Below are 18,204 nucleotides of genomic sequence, written 5' to 3'. Positions count from 1 at the left end.
GAGTAGTCTGGGGCATACAGTACTTGGCAATACTATCATTATCAGTACATTAGTATTTTCATCACTGATTCATCTCTAAATTATTTTTTTAAACTAAATCATTTTGTAAAATATCAGAAAATTGTTAAAATCAACCACCCTCTGTTACCAAGGTGACGTCACATTGCTTGTTTTGTTCCACCAAAGGACCAAACACAAATAGATTCAGTTTGTGATAATATGAAACTAAAAAAAGCAACAAATCCTCACAATTTAGGAAGTGGAAATAGTAAGTGTTTTCCTCCATTTTTCCCTGGGTAAATGAATGACACAATTGATTGAACAAATGAATTGACACTAAATTCTGATGGCCAAGTGATTAACTTAGTTTTTGCTTCAAAATCGACTTCAAAACAAAATAGTGGTTTGTCAGTGAGAAGTTCTATAGTAAAGATTTAATATGTGATGTTCCCTGCATTGTGCTTAGTTAATGTAGTCGGAGGGTTTTCAGTACAGCACGTCTTTCACAGCAGATAACACACTGCAAGATGCTATTGACAAAAAAACAATTCCTGTGGCAGGTGATGGGAGATTTTTTGTCAGTCGTATCGATGCTGTCAGAGTGATGGTTCCCATCGAGTTCTCTGTAATGACCTCTGTTGTTCTGTTTTGTATTTATGTTGCAGGGTGCGGCGTTTGTAAGAGAATGCAGCCCATTTTTCAGCAAGCGGCAACAGAGACCAAAGGGAAATATGTAAGTCAGCTGAAATTTCCCCCTGCACACTCTTTTATTGCATTAACTGATCTCTGATCTTTCTCTGATATTTGCAGATTAGATCCACAGTGCATGTGTGGATTGTTATCTTGGCAATCTGCGAAAGTACAGTCTGTATGCCTGGCCTAAGAAAAGGCCGTCCCTGGTTGTATTTCCTGAAAAACTTCTCACAAGTACAATGCCATAGCAATCTTTGCCCCGTAGGTTTTACTTTAGCAGGATAATAACTTGAATGGCATTTAAAGGCAATTCGGAAGCCCTGATCCCCTCACTGCTGGACCTGATTCATGCTTTATCTGTATTATGGTTTATATTGATCCACCAGAGCAATTTTAGTAGTTTATCCAAAAGCCTAACAATTTTGACAAACAATCGGTTTTAATAGTTTTGGTGCTTTATATTATTGTACACGTGTAATCAGTGACTGTATTAAAAGGGTTTCTTACTTGATTTTTAGCTGGCACCTGCAACCACAATTAGGGCTAATGTCCTTCCAGCTGAAGTTTACAACCTCTGTATAGATTAAATGTCAGTTTAGGCTGCCCAGTCTTTGTGTTCACCACCTAACTTTTCCTTTCTCTGTTTTCCTCCCCTTTTCTCCTCCTTCCTTGTCTCCCGGGTCCCCTAAAGACCCATGTTGTCAGTTTGCTGACAAGCAGTATTACAATAACAAGCAAAGTTGTGGGTGGGGGGGAAGAGAGCTGTGTTGCCAGCTGTTGTAATGGTTTTAACAGCATTGGAGTGATGCATTCTTAAAAGCAACCAGCGCCATATGTGATCATCTAGGGAAACAAATGCCTTGTGTTCATAAACACTTCTCCTTGAGCACCAGAAGAAAAATTATCTAAAAAAAAAACGTCTTGTACATTGAGAGCAGAGAAAGGCAGCTGCCTGAAGACTCGTGTTTGCCTCACACAAAGCAGGGAATTTAAGACAAGATAATTAACTGCATGTTTGTTTGATTATCAAGCATCCTTCTAAGTAGTGAAAATGTAAGCCTCTTAACTGGAAATTAACTGTGTGTGTGTGTGTGTGTGTGTGTGTGTGTGTGTGTGTGTGTGTGTGTGTGTGTGTGTGTGTGTGTGTGTGTGTGTGTGTGTGTGTGTGTGTGTGTGTGTGTGTGTGTGTGTGTGTGTGTGTGTGTGTGTGTGTGTGTTGGAAGGTGTAAAGTCAATGCCTGAGGTGTAGCATCTAGTCAGGCAGGAATAGCTGGTAAAAACTCAGATTATCTGTGGAGTTGTTATGATTTTATAATTTCCGTTTTAGGTTTATTTAGTATTATCTCTCAATAACAATTCTGATCTTAACTTCATACCGGGATATTGTTTGAGAACACTGTCAACTTTCAATACGTAGAGAAGAGACAGAGAGCTTGCCATGACTCATGGACATTTCTAAAGCTCTTTCTGGCTAGCTTTGAACAGTGTGTTGTACAATACTTCCTCAAAGGGAACCTGGGGATTTGTAGCTGTTTTATTCATATTAAAGAAATGTCTGTATTAGTAAAATATTTTCACTCTTCCATGATTTATTTACTTGGTTCAGGCATTAGATTTGTCTCTTAACTGTGTCAAAGTATTACCTTACACCGGGAGACTGACTGACTTATGTTATGTTCTACTTATTGACTAACAATTTGTCCCATAGTGAAATATTTTAAGTATTACTTATAGGACTTTAGTGAAAATGTATGAATATTGCTAACATAACCTTGCTGCAATCATGCTTAATGTTAACATTGTACATTGTTATAGTTATATGTATACATGGTAACACGCTAAAGCATTAAATGCTAAACAGTTTTTATGCTAACTGAGCTAATGTCGGCACGTTAACAAACTAGGATTTCAAATATTTCATGCTGACTGAACGTAAGCTAACTATGAGCATTTTAAGATGCTTAACATTCATATACCACACTAAAATTCAAAATGGTAAATGCAAAATGTCAGCAATTTAGCATCAAATATAAGCTGAATGTTTAGGTGATATTAGCTTAGAATTAGCCTTTCTAAAATGGCCACTGTAAATACTTTATATTTAGGTAAAAACATAGTTGTGCAAGTGTGCAACATTTAGCCTTATATCTTTTAGTCCATCCGACCATTTTGTTTCTTGGTGTGAAATGAACAGGCCAGCCTCTCGGTGGCTAGTTTGGTTGTAGACTTTTAGAAACAGGTGCAATAACTATTAAAATTGTCTAAATCTTTTAAGATGCTAACAAGTTTGTTACACCTAATGAAAGGTGGTTCTTGTGTACATTTTTAACGTGTTAATCAGATCTATAGTCGCGTGCCTATTTCAGAACAGCTTGAGTTAATTTCCCATGTTCCATTTTATTTAAATTGAAATTTCAATAAAAACTAGATCCCAAAAAGTTATTCATGGATTACACCCCACTTATTAACAATCATTTTACCAATGATGTTTCACAGTGCAGTCTCTTTTCATATTTTGAGTAATCCATCTTTTTGTTTTGAAGCCCTCTGATCAGGACTAACATGTTTGGTGTTTCATGTCCTTTATCTTTTTTTCTTGTCTCTCTGCCTTCACTTTTCTTTACCTCCCTGACAACCCACGCCTCATTTGCCCCTTTTATTTAATTTTTGTACTAAGGTACTGGCGGGGATGAATGTGCACCCAGCTGAGTTTGACGGCCTCAAGCAGGAGTACAACGTCAAAGGATACCCGACCTTCTGCTACTTTGAGTGAGTCGAGTCCTCTCATCCGTCTCACTTAAGGCTCAGCCCACACTTTCAAGGCTTAGAACATCAAGTAGGGCCACTTCAAACGGAAAAGTGCAAACACCAACAGACATAGTGGTGAACTTACCACTTGAAATGGTGGCCCTTGAGGTTCAGAACTGGCTTCTACCAGGTAAAAAGGAGAAAGTTTCTGAGAAGCTTTGGGATCCTCAAGTAATCCCTTTGAAAAAAGTAACCTCACAGGAGTGTGGTCAAGGATGTTGTATGCAGCTAGGTGCCACTGTAAGGTAGTGACATAGACACACAGGTGGTTCTGTAGAGTTGGCTATGAATTGGAGCTGAAATAATTAGTCAGTTAGTCGACAGTAATGTTTTTCTACCAGAGCTCACTGCTTCAGTAACCACAATGTGCTAATGTAACTACTCCATTGAAAAGATTGGAGGGGCTGCATTTTTTCATGCACTCTTGTTGTCTGTTGTCTAGGAAAAATATTATATTATGGAGCTGGGGGAGGGGGATAATATTCAGAGAAAGAAACTCTCAAAACACAAATTAAAGTATTAAATTTACGAGAAAAAAAACCTATGATGTTCTCTGAGGTTGAAGGTTGAAGTTTTGCTGGTTGGATCAACCTCATTGTACAGCAGACGCTGCTGCTTGCCGTGGGAAAGATTTTTATCTGGGACTTGGGATGGAAATTATATTTAAACTACTAACAATCTTGTATCGCATCAAATCACAGCAGAACTTCTAAAAATCTAAATGATTTAGTCCCATTAAATGATTAAAAGGCCATGTTAAAATGCCATTTAACTCAAAAATGTAACTGCCACATGTGACCTGTTCCTTTCCTCTATGTGTGATGCTTGTTTGTTTGTGTTGACTCTGCTGTATTTCTGTCTAAATTGTAACTGCTGCGCCGTCTTGGCCCAGGTCTCCCTCGGAAAAGAGATTTCAATCTCAAGGGACTTCCTGGTTAAATAAAAGTTAAATAAAAACAATAAATAAAACATCATGTTGCTCATCACAGCCATACATAGGCCAGCTCCAGTTAGACATGCAGTGGGAACAGATACCTGCTCCCTTCAAGAGAGTCACCAGCGTAAAGAAAATGCCTTACAGCACTAAGGGCACCATTGGACACAAGTGTTGATATTTACATTCCCAGCACCCAGCACAAACTCGGTTGGTGCGTACTTCACTGCATTGTCATTTCAAAGTCTAGCATTTTTAATTATTAATATGCCAGACTAAGTAAAGGCTCTTAATACACTGCGCCAATATTTTTTTCCATCTTGAAGAACACCTTAAGGCCACATGTGACTGTGTGACACATGTTTTCTGTGGTCTTGGTGTTTCATTTTTGTGTTTGAAAGACATGTATGCTGGTGGTATTCTAAGAATTTCAGTTTACTGCTCAGCCCTAGTGTTGCATATACATAAATAACACAGTAGAGGATGAGTGTGTCTGACTGATGGACACACACACACACACACACACACACACACACACAAACACACACAAACACACACACACACACACAAACACACACACACACACACACACTCCGCACTATACTCATATTTAGAGTGTTCTCAACTGTGTGCTGGTGTTTCGTTGCTCCCGCTCTGTTCTCCACGTCTTTCTCTTCCTGCTCCAGCTTTATCAGCCCCAGTTTCACATTAAACACTCTCATTCCAGTCTGCCCTTTTAATTAGACCGGGACTGATTAAGTGCCTCTGTGGTTAGTCAATGTGTGTGTGTGTTTGACCTCTTCCTGCATGTGTGTATATCTTGTGTGTGTGTGTGTGTGTGTGTGTGGGGGGTGGGGCAGTCTGTTAGCTTGGAGCGCATTACTGTCAGCACACGGCTAGCTAACGACCATCTGAGCCCATTGGCTTCCGTAATGAGCCGCTCACTGATAAACAGCAGCTTATCACTGCAGGGTAAGTCGGCATCAACACCGCTGGAGTTATCTCGCCATTGCACCCGCTGTAAGACCAAGTGTTCAAGGTCTTTTACCTTTTTAGTCCTGCAGATTAAGAAAGCTTACTACCCAAAACAGAAGCAACACCTCAACTTTCTATCAATAACAAACATGAAAGGGAAACTATTTCAGCTTCTTTGTCCTTGCTGTGTCCTTTAACCAGGTAAAACATCTAAGTCTGTCAGGCAAATGACATTTATTTGACTTTTCCTTAACTTGATTTTCTTAAAGTTTCAGTGTATTTTACAGCAGCAGAGATAAAGCAAGTGAATATAGAGGTCATAAATCTCACTGATTGAATTCCAAGCAGCTTCTCTCCTCCACAGTAGTCAGTTCACTTAAAATGCAATTTTTAAGCTCAAAATCCAGTGTGTGTAATCATCTATCACCTTTACTATTGTCCGCCCTGTATCTCTGGAACTGAAACTGCGATCGTCGCCACCCTCAATGTTTGCAGAATTTCACTGGCCAGAGCCAGTTACTATTGACACTGATCCTTCCGCCCCGGGCTTCTTAGCCTTCAGTTAGTCACAGCGAACAGCAGAGTAGATAAACTCATTCCTGTGAAGGAAATCTGCTTTAGTTTTGAATCTTTTCAGACTGTGGATCTGAGGAGATGTTTCCAGCTCATTTCAAATGCATTACGACAAGTCACTGGCAGTTCTGATGAGCACTTTTAAGCTGACATGCAGAATACACAGAGGAAAGAGTATCAATAATTTGTTGAACTTTTCATCAGAGCCATTTGTCAGCTCTTCATGGCTTTGAGCTGGTCTGCCTCTCAAAGGTCTGACCGAGCTCTTTTGTCTTAGAAACTGGGTTATGTTATGTTTGCTATGATTGTGTTCAGGATGCTTTTTTTTCCCCCATCACACATGACCTGGATTACTCGGTTTATGTTTCCAGTGTATGTTCTGCAGGAAGTGAGGAGGAATCAAACCTCACTACTTTGAGGTCTGAGTTGAGTTTGAGTTTCCTCAGTGTCAAGTATCAATAACTCAAAGTTGTTATAGAAGAATCTTATCTTAGGCTTGCTTGTTGATGTCATTACTTTGAAGAACTTCAGTTTAGATTGTATGCCTTATTTTGTTGAAATAACAATAAATGCCGTTTTATATAATGTAATAAATAAGATTAGGCGGACAGCTTTTGCCCTCTCTGTCTAAACAATTTGGTGCATTTAAAAAAATGTTGGGGGCAAACATTTTAATTAATTTATAAAAATGCTGATTTTTGTTTTTGTGAAATGATACAGTATGGCATACACCACCTTGTGCCAACATGAATAAATAAAAAACACACTGTTGCTATTAGCGGCGCATTTATATGTAACAGCGCTGTTTGTGTGAGTGTATGTTGAAGATGGAAATGGAAATTTAATTAAAATAAAATGATGGCTTAATCTAGGATTACAATATTAACCTAAACTGGTAAAGATATAAAGAGATTTCCAAATCTGATCACGTTTTTAGGGGCATTCTGGGATTTCTTGGGGTATTCTTTTGCCCTTCATCACTCTGAATTTCTGACTCTGACTACTTCTGTGTACAGGCAGTGAGTATATACTCAGTAGACAGATTTTTCAATGGTGTATTCCTTGAAAATAGAAAAAATATATGTGAAGTAAGGATACAGTGAAGTAAGGTTTTACAAAAATGTTTTGTGTCAAATGAAAGATATCATATTGGCTGAACTCCTTTAACAGTACCAGGCCATATGTGTGTCCATTGCTGACGGATGGTTTAGATCTCATCTTGTTCTTGTGCTCTGCTGTCTTTTAGGAAGGGGAAGTTCCTTTACCACTATGAAAACTACGGAGCCACAGCTAAGGATATGGCAGACTGGATGAAGAAGTAAGTATGGTGCTAATCACGTCTCCCACTGAAGATGCATTTAGACTTATTAAAGTGCAGACTTCAGATGTTTTAGCTGAAGAACTAAGAACAGAGCTTTCAAACTACATTTTGCCTTTTGTCTCCTACAATAAGTAAACAGCTTTTATTTCTCACCGTAAATGTCTGGCATCAGTCTTTCCTTTCGCTGTGGTTTCATCACACCTTTTCTTGTCCCTCCTAACCCTCACTCACCTTACCAAGGTGTCATCAATCTACACCTGCTTGGTTCTTGTCTCATTTTTCTTTCTCACCTTGCATCACCCTTTCTGCCTGTAACCCGGTGTCTCCCACCATGGCTTGGCTCTCCTGCTTCCTGTTTCCCCTCCATCTCTCGTTTCCATCTGTGTTAAGGGCCTGGCTGGAAAGCCATGACTGGTCACAAGATTGCAAGACGAGGTTACAGCAGCCCTTTCACAGCTATCACAGGAAACGGAGGCAGACTGGCAAAGGCTGTATTCTAGCTACACTCTCTTTAGCCAAGAGACATAACAACTCCCTCCCGGGTCCTAAGACTTCACTGCTTTATCCATTCTACTGATTTGGAGCCCAGCAGTATAATTTAGAAGTGGTGCCAAGCCTTGCAATCAGGCAATCAAGTTGACAGAATTGGTTTCCATGTTTCAAATTAAGGGATAATCTTGATAATAGTTACACCTCGTATTTCAGTGAAAAAAGTGGTTGATAGTGACAGAGGTTAAACAGTTTTGCACAAAACAAACAATTGGAATGGATGGACTGCCCTTCATTTACACATAAATATCTTCTGTATGGTAAAAAGATGAAAGACTGGTCTAGATGAGGAAAAGCTGTTTTTGCACTAAACCTTGAAGGGATTTTCAGAAAGGTCTAATTTGCTGCGTTTCTATTTTTTAGTCGTGGTGTCCATTGTGCTCTCTTTTTGTAGCACTCTACCTCAGATTTGTTAATCTCCTCCCCCCATTTATCACCCCTACCTTGCCTCCCAAGTGTTGATTAAGTTTCTGATGTTCAGATTCAGCAGCTGTTTTTTTTTTTTAGCCAACAGGAACAAGAGTTACTCTCGTTTCACGCCGTTTGCTTGCTTTTTGTACGTTTCACATCAAAACATCTCTTGACATGCAGTGTATACTAATTCCCATTTTTCCTTTCCTACTCTAGATTAAAGGCAAATGTGAAAACAGAAGTAGAGGTAACAGAAGTAGTGGTTATCAAATCTGTCCTCTGCAGCAGTGTCACACCAATAATGGGGTAGCATACGGTTGGTATTGTTGTATAGAGGAAGCCCAGGACAGAACTGCCAATGATGTTGCAGCAGTGTTCCTACTAGTGATCTATATGCAGTACCCTAGTTGCACAATCCGTGTGTGTGACTGCGTGCCCTTGTTTACATCTGTGTCCACTCGTTCTTGGCATTGCAGCGTGCTCTGTCATCAAGGCGGGGCTGCTCTGGTCCAGATGTGTGTGTGTGTGTGTGTGTGTGTGACATATTGGGTGGAGAGTGGACTACAGCTGTGTCTGATTTTTGCTCCATACAGATTGCACGCTTGAATGTCTCTTCTTTTTACAATGTCCCTCACCTCTGTTGCCCTTGCTGTATCCCCTTCCTGTTTTAGCCCTCAGCCCCCCCAGGCAAAGACCCCCGAGGTGCCGTGGACGGAGACAGACTCCCCAGTCTTCCACCTGACCGATGAGTCCTTTGACAGCTTCCTGGAAGAACATCCTGCAGCCCTGGTCATGTTCTATGCACCCTGTGAGTAAGAAAACAAGTTGAAAAAGAGCAGGGCTGCAACCAAATTATTTTGTTCATAATCACTCAACCAGGGATTTGATCCATACCATGTAATAATAACTATCACAAGAACCCAGAGTCGATATCTTTAAATTGCTGTTTTTCTTTTACAACAATCAGTCGTAAAACCAAAATGATATTAAAGTTACATAAAATAGACTAAGGCTACGTTTGCACGTGGGCGACTATTTTCATATACAGACATTTCAACCTATCCGGTTTAAAAAATAACACGTACTTGTGTATTTATCCTGTCAATTCCATTAAGAACATGCCTAACCTGTAGGTGGCAGTGTAACGAGAAGCTCAAGCCCACGTTAGACAATCAGAATCCCAACAAATGACTTCCTCTCGCTCTTCTCTGCCTCACTTCATCGGCTGCCTGAACCTCCGTTTGTCTCAGTTTACATGCAAACGTGCAAACAAAGATTTCCAAAATCTTTCAGAGGCGAATTCTCCGTTTGCGTGTAAACAAAGGGCAATGTCTCCATTGGTCAAAATAACCATGTACGTGTAAACAGGTCCTAAAGCGGCACAGAAACTGAAACCGGACAACATTTGGCATGTTTAAAGAGTAACTTATAATGATAAATTATTAATTAATTATCAAAGTGTTGATTTATTTTCAGTAGATTGACTAAAACATTATACAGCTAATCGTTTCTGGACCAAATAGAGAGTGAAACTACTGTGCCAGTTCTAGGTAGAGGCAGAATAAGATTGTAGTATTACTGGTAACAAATCACTAGTAGATTCGTTGGGGACCAATTTCAGCTGTGGATTAATACACATTTGGTGATGTATGTATATACAGCAGCAGGACGCTGTATGTGGGATGGACTCAGAATTGTCATTGTCATCCAGTACAATGCGGTGATGTGTTTTTAATAGTTTTTGGCACTCTTTGCACAGATAAATAAGATTATATATCAAACTTTGGATTCAGAGACATTACTTTTTAGTTGGATAAATTCATTGTTAGGTTTGGTATTTCCATGGAATGTATTGACAACTAAAAAAAGAAAAAAGAAAAATTGTACCAGCCTTGTCCTTTAGCAACCCCCTTTTCACCATCAGAAATACATGGCAAGTCTTCAGAAAAGTAGTTTCAATTGCAAAATATGTGCCGCCGCGTGTCAGAGGAGCTTCACATTCTTTCCTGCTGTGTAAAACATTGTTTTGCAGATTCTCTCAGGCAGAGCTGTTATTTAGTCACGCAGACACCATCACAGTTTCACTGTCATGCTCAAGTATTAACAGTCAGAGACTTGAAATGAAAAACAAACCAAAAGACAAGCTGGCAGCATTAGCTTTTTGGATAATACTATTGCGCACAAGCTCATCTTCCACAGCAGAATACTTCATTGTTACCATATGGTTTTACGTAGACCTGCCTGTCGTTTTTATTCACGCACCATACTCTTGTTACACAGAACTTTGTAAACATGCCCTATTTTGTCAGTGGGTTAGATTTCTTTTCCAGTTCCAGATTGCTTTGCTCTGGTCCAGCCGTCCTCAGGCGTGCTGCATGTGAGGGAGTTGTCCAAATAGGATTTGGCATGTTGGTCAATGTGACCCATAGCTGTGAAATCATGCAAATATATTCACGCATTAAAAAAACGCATTCTGAGTGGAACAGCTACATGACACGATCTAAATCGTGTTGCAACCTTTTTGTGGACCTTTTGTTTATTTTCTTTTCAGCTTACTCTTTACTTCTGACTACATCACCCCCTACTATTCACCTCCTCATCCTTTCTCCTTTTCTCTACCTGTCCAGCTGCTCCCTTTCCCTTCTGTGCTCATCCCTATCTCCACGCTGTAAAAATACATAAATAAATAAGAAGACTTTTTTTTTTTTTCTCTAGCTTTCCCCATAATGATGATCCATTGTTTTCAAAATTCCATTACATTACACCGCTGCTGAGTTGTCAAACCTCCAGATTGCCGGGAGCACTGCACTCCACCCAGAGGGCAAACACATTCTCCAGCTGTTGAAGTGATAAAAAGACATCCTAGCACTCACACACTGCAGTGGGACCTGCTTCAGCCACCATCTCATTTTTCACTACTTAACACAAAAATATTTTTAAATATTTAAACTAACGTCTGCCAATTGCCAATAAAAAGTGTCATGACGTGGGCTTTCTGTTAACATGATCCGCTGAATAAAAAGAGCCAAAAGACATCATTTTATTCATCGGGTCAGTCTGTTTGGAACGTAAAAACAACCGTTATGCAAGACACCCAGACCATGATAGACGGAGATGCTGCATGCAGCCACTTGGTCAGGAAGTATGTATGGTTTATCGTATTTAAATGTAAATGTACAGTACATGTAAATCAGGCTGCTATGGAGTCGGTGGAATTTAACTTTGGAGCCAGTTTCCCCTGCATGTGTTGAACTCACATAAATGACTGATGATTGCTCCAGATACATATATTTATATTATGCATAAATACAGGCATATACACATGACATTAAATTACATTGTTGTAACATGCTAGGTTCATACTCCCATATTATTTCTCTGCACTGTAGAACCCTTGGTGTGTTATTTGACCACAACCTCACTTTAAACAGGCACATCAAATCATCCTTAATGATATTGTAAATGCGTGCATGACTTCAATTAACAATAAAGTTGATCAAACTGGTTTTATTCTTTTGTCTAAACGGCCATAACTGCTTGAAACCAAATCTTCATCTTTACTGAAAGCTGTGTCAAAACAAAAGAAAAAACGTTATGTGTTTGACTTTGCTCAATTCCTAATAATAAATCAAATGAATTACCGTAGAGGGAGATTACTAGTATCAAAAGAGCATGTACCTGTTTTGATGGTCACACAGGGGTTTGGCGTTTGCCAGGTTTTAAAGTTATATTGGGAATGATATCAAGTTCTCACAATCTCACTTTTATGTCATGATTTATTGAAGCATTAGCAGACACTGCACATTAATGAGCTAACTTGCAGGGATGGCTTTAGTGTCATCAGTTGTTGTAGTTATTAGGAACAGAAAACATGACTGAATAACTAGGAATGCATTTTTTTCACAGTCCTTTTCCTAATATACTGTGTTTGAGTTTGTTAGAACAGTGCAGGGGGCAGACTAGTCCTCTGTGAAGCTATGAGACCACATTAGGACACAGACTCCTGTCCTGCACTTGACTTCACCCTGTGGACAGCAGTCAGTCACCCACCCACTTAAATCAAGGGAAGTCAGCTAAAACAAACTGCATCAGAACTTTCATCTCTCTCTCTCTCTCTCTCTCTCTCACACACACACAAATATATGTGCACCTATCAAACACATTTTACACCATGGCAAAAACATTTATTTCACACAATTACACCGCATATATGTACCTCTCTCTTTCTCACACACACACACACACACACACACACACACGCCCAGCTTTGCTGCTTCAATGCAGATTCTTAATGGACCTGCTGTCAGAGTGAGATTAATGGTCTCCCAACCACCACCATCAGCTTGCATTTCTGTCCACCTCTCAGCGCAGCCTTTCTCACCGTCCTCTGAACAGCACTCAGCAGGGGTTGTTTGCGTGCCGCTCCTTACGGGGGCAAAACCTCCAACTGAATGCTCTGTTTAATAGAGTGAGCCTGATTGTGTTTCCGGACCAAAACAAAAGTTTCCCTTTGCCAATGTTGTTTAAAGAAAGCATAGCAAAACACTAAATGCAGAATGTTGTTCCAGCAGATATGACTATAAATGACAATGTTGGATTCCTAAATGTTTGTGTTCCGGGCTGCAGCTGGTGTATCAGGAAATTATTAGGTCCGAATTTTACATCTCCCATGACTGGCCACTTAGCAAGTTGTCACAGTTTACTGCTACAGTGGACCCAGAAAAGATGACCTGAGGAAACACACCTGCCTTTTTGTTTTTTAGCATGTAGCAGTTTTTATTACAGCTACAGTGGTGCGTGGTGAGTTAGTTCGTTCTTGATTCTGAGCTCTCCCCTATAGCCTGAATCAGCAAAATGTCAGTGTGTTTCCTCTCCCTACGCACGCACGCGCTGCCCCTGCCCCTCATGCACCACTTGTTCTGAATGTGGAGCAGTGCTGATGCAGAGCACAGGACATACATTTGGTTTTCTCTCTTACTCATCAGTTTAAAGGGTCAGACAAAGTCCTTTAGTCACTCTATTTGTCCGGTAAGCCTCAACACAATCTGATGATCACACACCACAGTGACTCAGTTGAAAGAGAAGCAGCTTTTTTTTCCCACAAGGCATATTGCGTTTGATTTATAGCCCATGCCAGCTCTGCATTGTATATTGAAGAAAGGAATTCCTGAACTGTTTTGACAAGGGCAATTTACCGGGTCTGGAAATGAACCAAGAAGTGTACCAAATTTGTTTCCGGATTCTGTGCACCACAGCGCTACGGGCACATAAAACACACCGCTTATCTCTGATCAAACGAGACAATAACATCTCGTACATTGTGTGAGACAAATATTGTTAACTCTTTTTAGATCAGTTTACTCCCTGCTCATGCAATATTAAACATACCTCCACACCAAAAAGGGAGTGTATTCATCATGCTCATAGCTCAAACAGGTTTGTTGAAAAGAACATTTGCAGAGACATGCACACAAACACACCACTATCTCCAGATAATACAGCTATACCGAGCAAAAACCCCAGTAATGCTGTCCTGCTTCTTAATTAATGTACAGAAAGGTGCAATATTTGGCTAATGGTGAATTTGTTTTTGTTTTTAAAGCTATAGTGCGTAACTTTTTGATATCAAGAAACGTCCATTACATTCAAGAGTTGCTATAAAGCTAATTAAGACTATCTGCTCCACACAACTCTCTCTGTATTTCTCAGTATGTCTATGTTCAGAAGATTGGGTCATCCGGCGACAGAAACTCGAGTAGAGATAATTACCTCTTCTGAAGAGTCATCATGTTTTTTTAATCATCAGAGATTAATGCTGCGCATAATAATGAAACATAGTTGGAACATTAATTTGATTATTTTATGACATCTACCCAAGGAATATATTGATAAAGTAAAAATGTTACTATCAATAAACAACATTGCCTTAGAATTAGGTAATGATACGGCAGGTTATTTCTGCAAAAATATTAACGATGTAATAAAATACTGAAGAAAATTTCTATTTCTAAATTTCTAAGATTTTTAAAGTATGAATTGCTTTAACATGTCTGTGGTTGAGGCATAGTAGACTGCAGAACGTCCTTTAGTCGCTGTGGCGATATGTTTGTCCAAGTTTTGGAGTGCGGTCTTTAAAAATATGATATTTATGGTCTGAGTTTGAAGCCTTGCTTGCTAATCAAACGTAACAGAAATTAGTTTCCACCGTCTGCTTTCCTGTAGTACAAGTTGCAAATGATTCAGTTATGCTTGGTTGTGTCTTAATAGTTTGTGTCTTTGGGTGTTTCAACCTCACATCAGCTATTACGGACGTCAGCCATTGCACTTTGAGTTCTTACTTTTTGTCCCCTTGCCCTTTTATGCCTTCATACATAGCTTCTGTATTGTTGTAGTTTGTTGTAGAGCTGAGTCTTTTTTAGATCACATCATATACATTTTTAGGGATGCACTGATTTGTCGGCCAAACATCGGCATCAGCTAATATTTGCCTTGTTGACTGCAATCGGCCCATCTGCAATTAAGACAATAGCTGGCATACCTAGCTACTGATTCAGAAAACAAGCCACTGGATTGACTCAACTCTGACACTCTGGCATGGCATAAGACCGCAACAGGTGCCATGCACACATGTGGTTTGTTTTCACATAAGAATTACACTTATACACTATTAGCAAGACATGTTTCCTTGCAGATGCCCCGTTTCTAAAATTGAACCCACACATGAATATTGGGGAAATCTCTTCCTTGTTTCTAGCACACATAATACTATTGTTAGTGTCATGATATGACACATAAAAAATTATATTGGTATTATCATGGACGACAACCATATTGTCCCGCTCTACCCATACCTCCACCAGTTTGGTTCCCCTATGTCTCTCCCCCCTCCCCTTTGTTCTCTTTTTGCTCTTTCTTTCACTACTGTACTCATCACTCACTCACACCCAGCTCCAAGCCTCAACGTTTGCCTCTAACATGCTCACTCAGACCCACACCCATGCCTGAAAGTGACATGTTGTAAGTAATCAGACATGACCTAACTCTCCTGGTAAACATGAGAAACTCTTGTCATCTCATTTACAATTTCACCCTCTGCATGCCAGCAGTAAACCCACTGACAAACCAGGGTGAAACAGGGAAACCCCAGAGAATAACAGCTGCTAACACATGGCTTCAACTAGACAGCTCAAGGACGTAATATTCAAAGATTGCATCATTAGGCTGTTGGTTTTATGGAAGTCATTTCTTCTGTAATATACATTTAATTCTTGTTCTGCCCAATTGAAAGGGGATTCCTTCATCATCAGCTGATGACTGTTTCAGTACATACATGTTTTTAAAGCATGCATTTCCATGTGTTTCATTTTTCTTTCTTCAAGATTTAAATGTCTTTGCTGTATTTGTATATTTTTTATTATTATTAAGTTTACTGTTTAAAATGTGTCTATGTATGTTGTTTTATATTACTTTACTCATTTGATAGTAAACTGTAAACACCCTTCAGCAGTGCATATATCTGTGTCCCAACATTTTAATAAGTAGGTTTTAGGGATTTTTACCAGAAATCTGTGTTTGGGTTTGAGTTATAAATAAGAAAATTAGTGATATATTACTTTGTTTAGTTTCAGAAACCCATCATCAGTTCGGGCTATAATGTGTGATTTGAATCCATCAGGGTGTGGACACTGCAAGAAGATGAAGCCAGAGTATGATGAAGCTGCTGAAATACTTAACAAGGGCACAGACGTAAGTTTCATGACCTCCACTTGTGCAGCATGCTTGCTTGCTTGCTTGCTTGCTTGCTTGCTTGCGTGCGTGCGTGCGTGCGTGCGTGCGTGCGTGCGTGCGTGCGTGCGTGTTTTCATATCTCACACTTCGATAAACATATAGAATGACACAGGTGCATTGACGCCTCATTAACAGATCATAATAATCCCTCTTCTTGGAATGAAAGCTTTTGGCGGATGCCGCCCACATGCTGGTCAGTCTGTCCTGCAGCCCATCTCTCCGTATGCTTCTGGTTAGTCGGGGGTGTGCCTCGCCTCTCCTCTCCTCTCCGCCCTTCTGTCCTCTGTGGTAATCTAACACTCCCCAGCCAGGGGAAGGGCCTATAAACCTCCAGCCTTGTGACTGGAGCAATTATCTCATCCATGAGCGTCCCCCCGGCCTGACGCTTGGACCTTCTCCTTGTGGCTCTCTGCCCGGCACTGGAGGTCAAGGGGAAAAGCCTGGACATTATCTAATATGGATGTACTGGAGCCTCTTTCACCCTGAGCCCTTAAAACCAAGCATAGCATGAATTGTTCTCCTTCCTTCTAGTGTTACTAATGGAGCGCTTTTAGGGTATGTACACACATCATGTGTACACACCAACCAGGTTGAACTTGGATTGTTTGTAAAGCAGTTCTTGTTAATTGGTGTCATGTAACAGGTTAGTCTAAGGGACCTTTATTGGTCTTATTGGACGGATCACACTATGGTTAGTATTATTTTACCCCAGTTGTCTTGAAGCTTGCTATTGTTATTTCTCCACAGAGTCCGGGTGTGTTGGCAGCAGTGGACTCCACAGTGCACAAGGCTGTGGGGGAGCGCTTCAAGATCTCCGGCTTCCCAACCGTTAAGTATTTTGAGAAAGGTGAGGACAAGTACACGCTGCCACATCTCCGAAGCAAAGACAAGCTCATCGAGTTCATGCACAAGTGAGTCCCACACACTTAACAAGCAGCTCGATCGCTTTCTTAACTTTCGTCCTGCAAACGTGGCCTGTGCATAGTTACCACGTTTAGCCACTGACTCAAACTCATGTACATTGCAGTAATTTAGTCCTAAACATTTCAGTTGCGTCCTTCCAGTGTAACCGATTTATCTTTGGAAAGGCCACTCTGAAATGTAATGGGCCTGTGATGACATCAGTCCAGCTGTTGCAATTAAAGACTCCATAAAGGCAAAGTCTGTGACCAGAAGTCAATGGACATCAATTTACACGTATAGGGCTGAAGTCTCACAGTGTTCTATTATATAATTTGTATTCTCACGTTAACGTTTTACTATTTTGGAAACAGGAAGGTAAAAACAACATATGCATCCTCCATATCTCTTTATACACTACTTTTACTATTTACAAAAAACCTAAAGCAGTGTTTTCCCTCCTTTTTATATAAAATAAATAATTTTCTTTCATGTCTGCAGTCCCCAGGCACCTCCACCACCAGAACAGTCTTGGGAAGACAAGCCGTCCAGCATCAGCCATCTTGGATCAGATGACTTCCGAGAGGCTCTGAAGAAGAAAAAACATGCTCTGGTCATGTTCTACGCTCCCTGTAAGAGCTTACAGTAAATTATATAACACCTAAACAGCTATAATGTAGTAGGCACAAGACACTTTTCTCAGATGGTTCAGTTTAATATGCTTGGCTGTTTTGGTCAAAATATTGTATTTTTATTTATAAAGGACAACATACATTAATCAACCTTTCTGTAGATGTGCCAGTGTTAGCCAATCGGCTAATTTTCAACAGTATTCTTTTGGCCTGAGGATTTTAGACCATGGCAGGAAGAAGCAACAAAAAATAACATTAACACAGGTTAAAATATACATATAGTAGTCAAAAGACACCATACGTACAGCTAGATCAGAAATATAAGCTTTTTTTTTTCTTTCTTTTTAGTATTCCATGTGTAGCTGCAGAAAGCAACAGAACACTAGCAGAGATTACACATCAACAGTAGCTTGACTTAATATAAGAAGCCAAGCAAGCATCGGGACACGTTCATGCAACTCCGACACCAGTCAGCCGTGCAAAGCAGTAGCAAGCAGTAATAAAAATAGGAAATAAACTATATCACTCTCTCTTGAGGAAGGTGTTAATACAGGACAGACTAATAAGATAGTATGATAGTTAAAATACAAATGATTTTTTCATACATACCCAGGTAGTGC

The 18,204-nt window shown here is 39.9% G+C and overlaps 1 protein-coding gene across 1 annotated transcript in view; it reads left to right on the top strand.

Annotated features, from left to right (window-relative positions):
* The window catches only part of LOC116684797 (protein disulfide-isomerase A5-like), a 53,258-nt gene that overhangs the window by 21,106 nt on the left and 13,948 nt on the right, over positions 1–18,204 (top strand). Inside the window, exons 8-14 of the mRNA XM_032510225.1 lie at positions 666–733; positions 3,371–3,462; positions 7,230–7,301; positions 8,936–9,072; positions 15,940–16,010; positions 16,800–16,963; positions 17,454–17,584. Coding sequence (XP_032366116.1) covers positions 666–733; positions 3,371–3,462; positions 7,230–7,301; positions 8,936–9,072; positions 15,940–16,010; positions 16,800–16,963; positions 17,454–17,584 — 735 coding nt within the window. The remainder of the gene's footprint in view (positions 1–665; positions 734–3,370; positions 3,463–7,229; positions 7,302–8,935; positions 9,073–15,939; positions 16,011–16,799; positions 16,964–17,453; positions 17,585–18,204) is intronic.

The sequence above is a fragment of the Etheostoma spectabile genome, unplaced genomic scaffold (genome assembly GCF_008692095.1).
Source record: "Etheostoma spectabile isolate EspeVRDwgs_2016 unplaced genomic scaffold, UIUC_Espe_1.0 scaffold00569331, whole genome shotgun sequence".
Lineage (NCBI taxonomy): Eukaryota > Metazoa > Chordata > Actinopteri > Perciformes > Percidae > Etheostoma > Etheostoma spectabile.
Note: the sequence above shows the minus strand (reverse complement) of the source record. Positions and strands in the feature narration are given on the sequence as shown.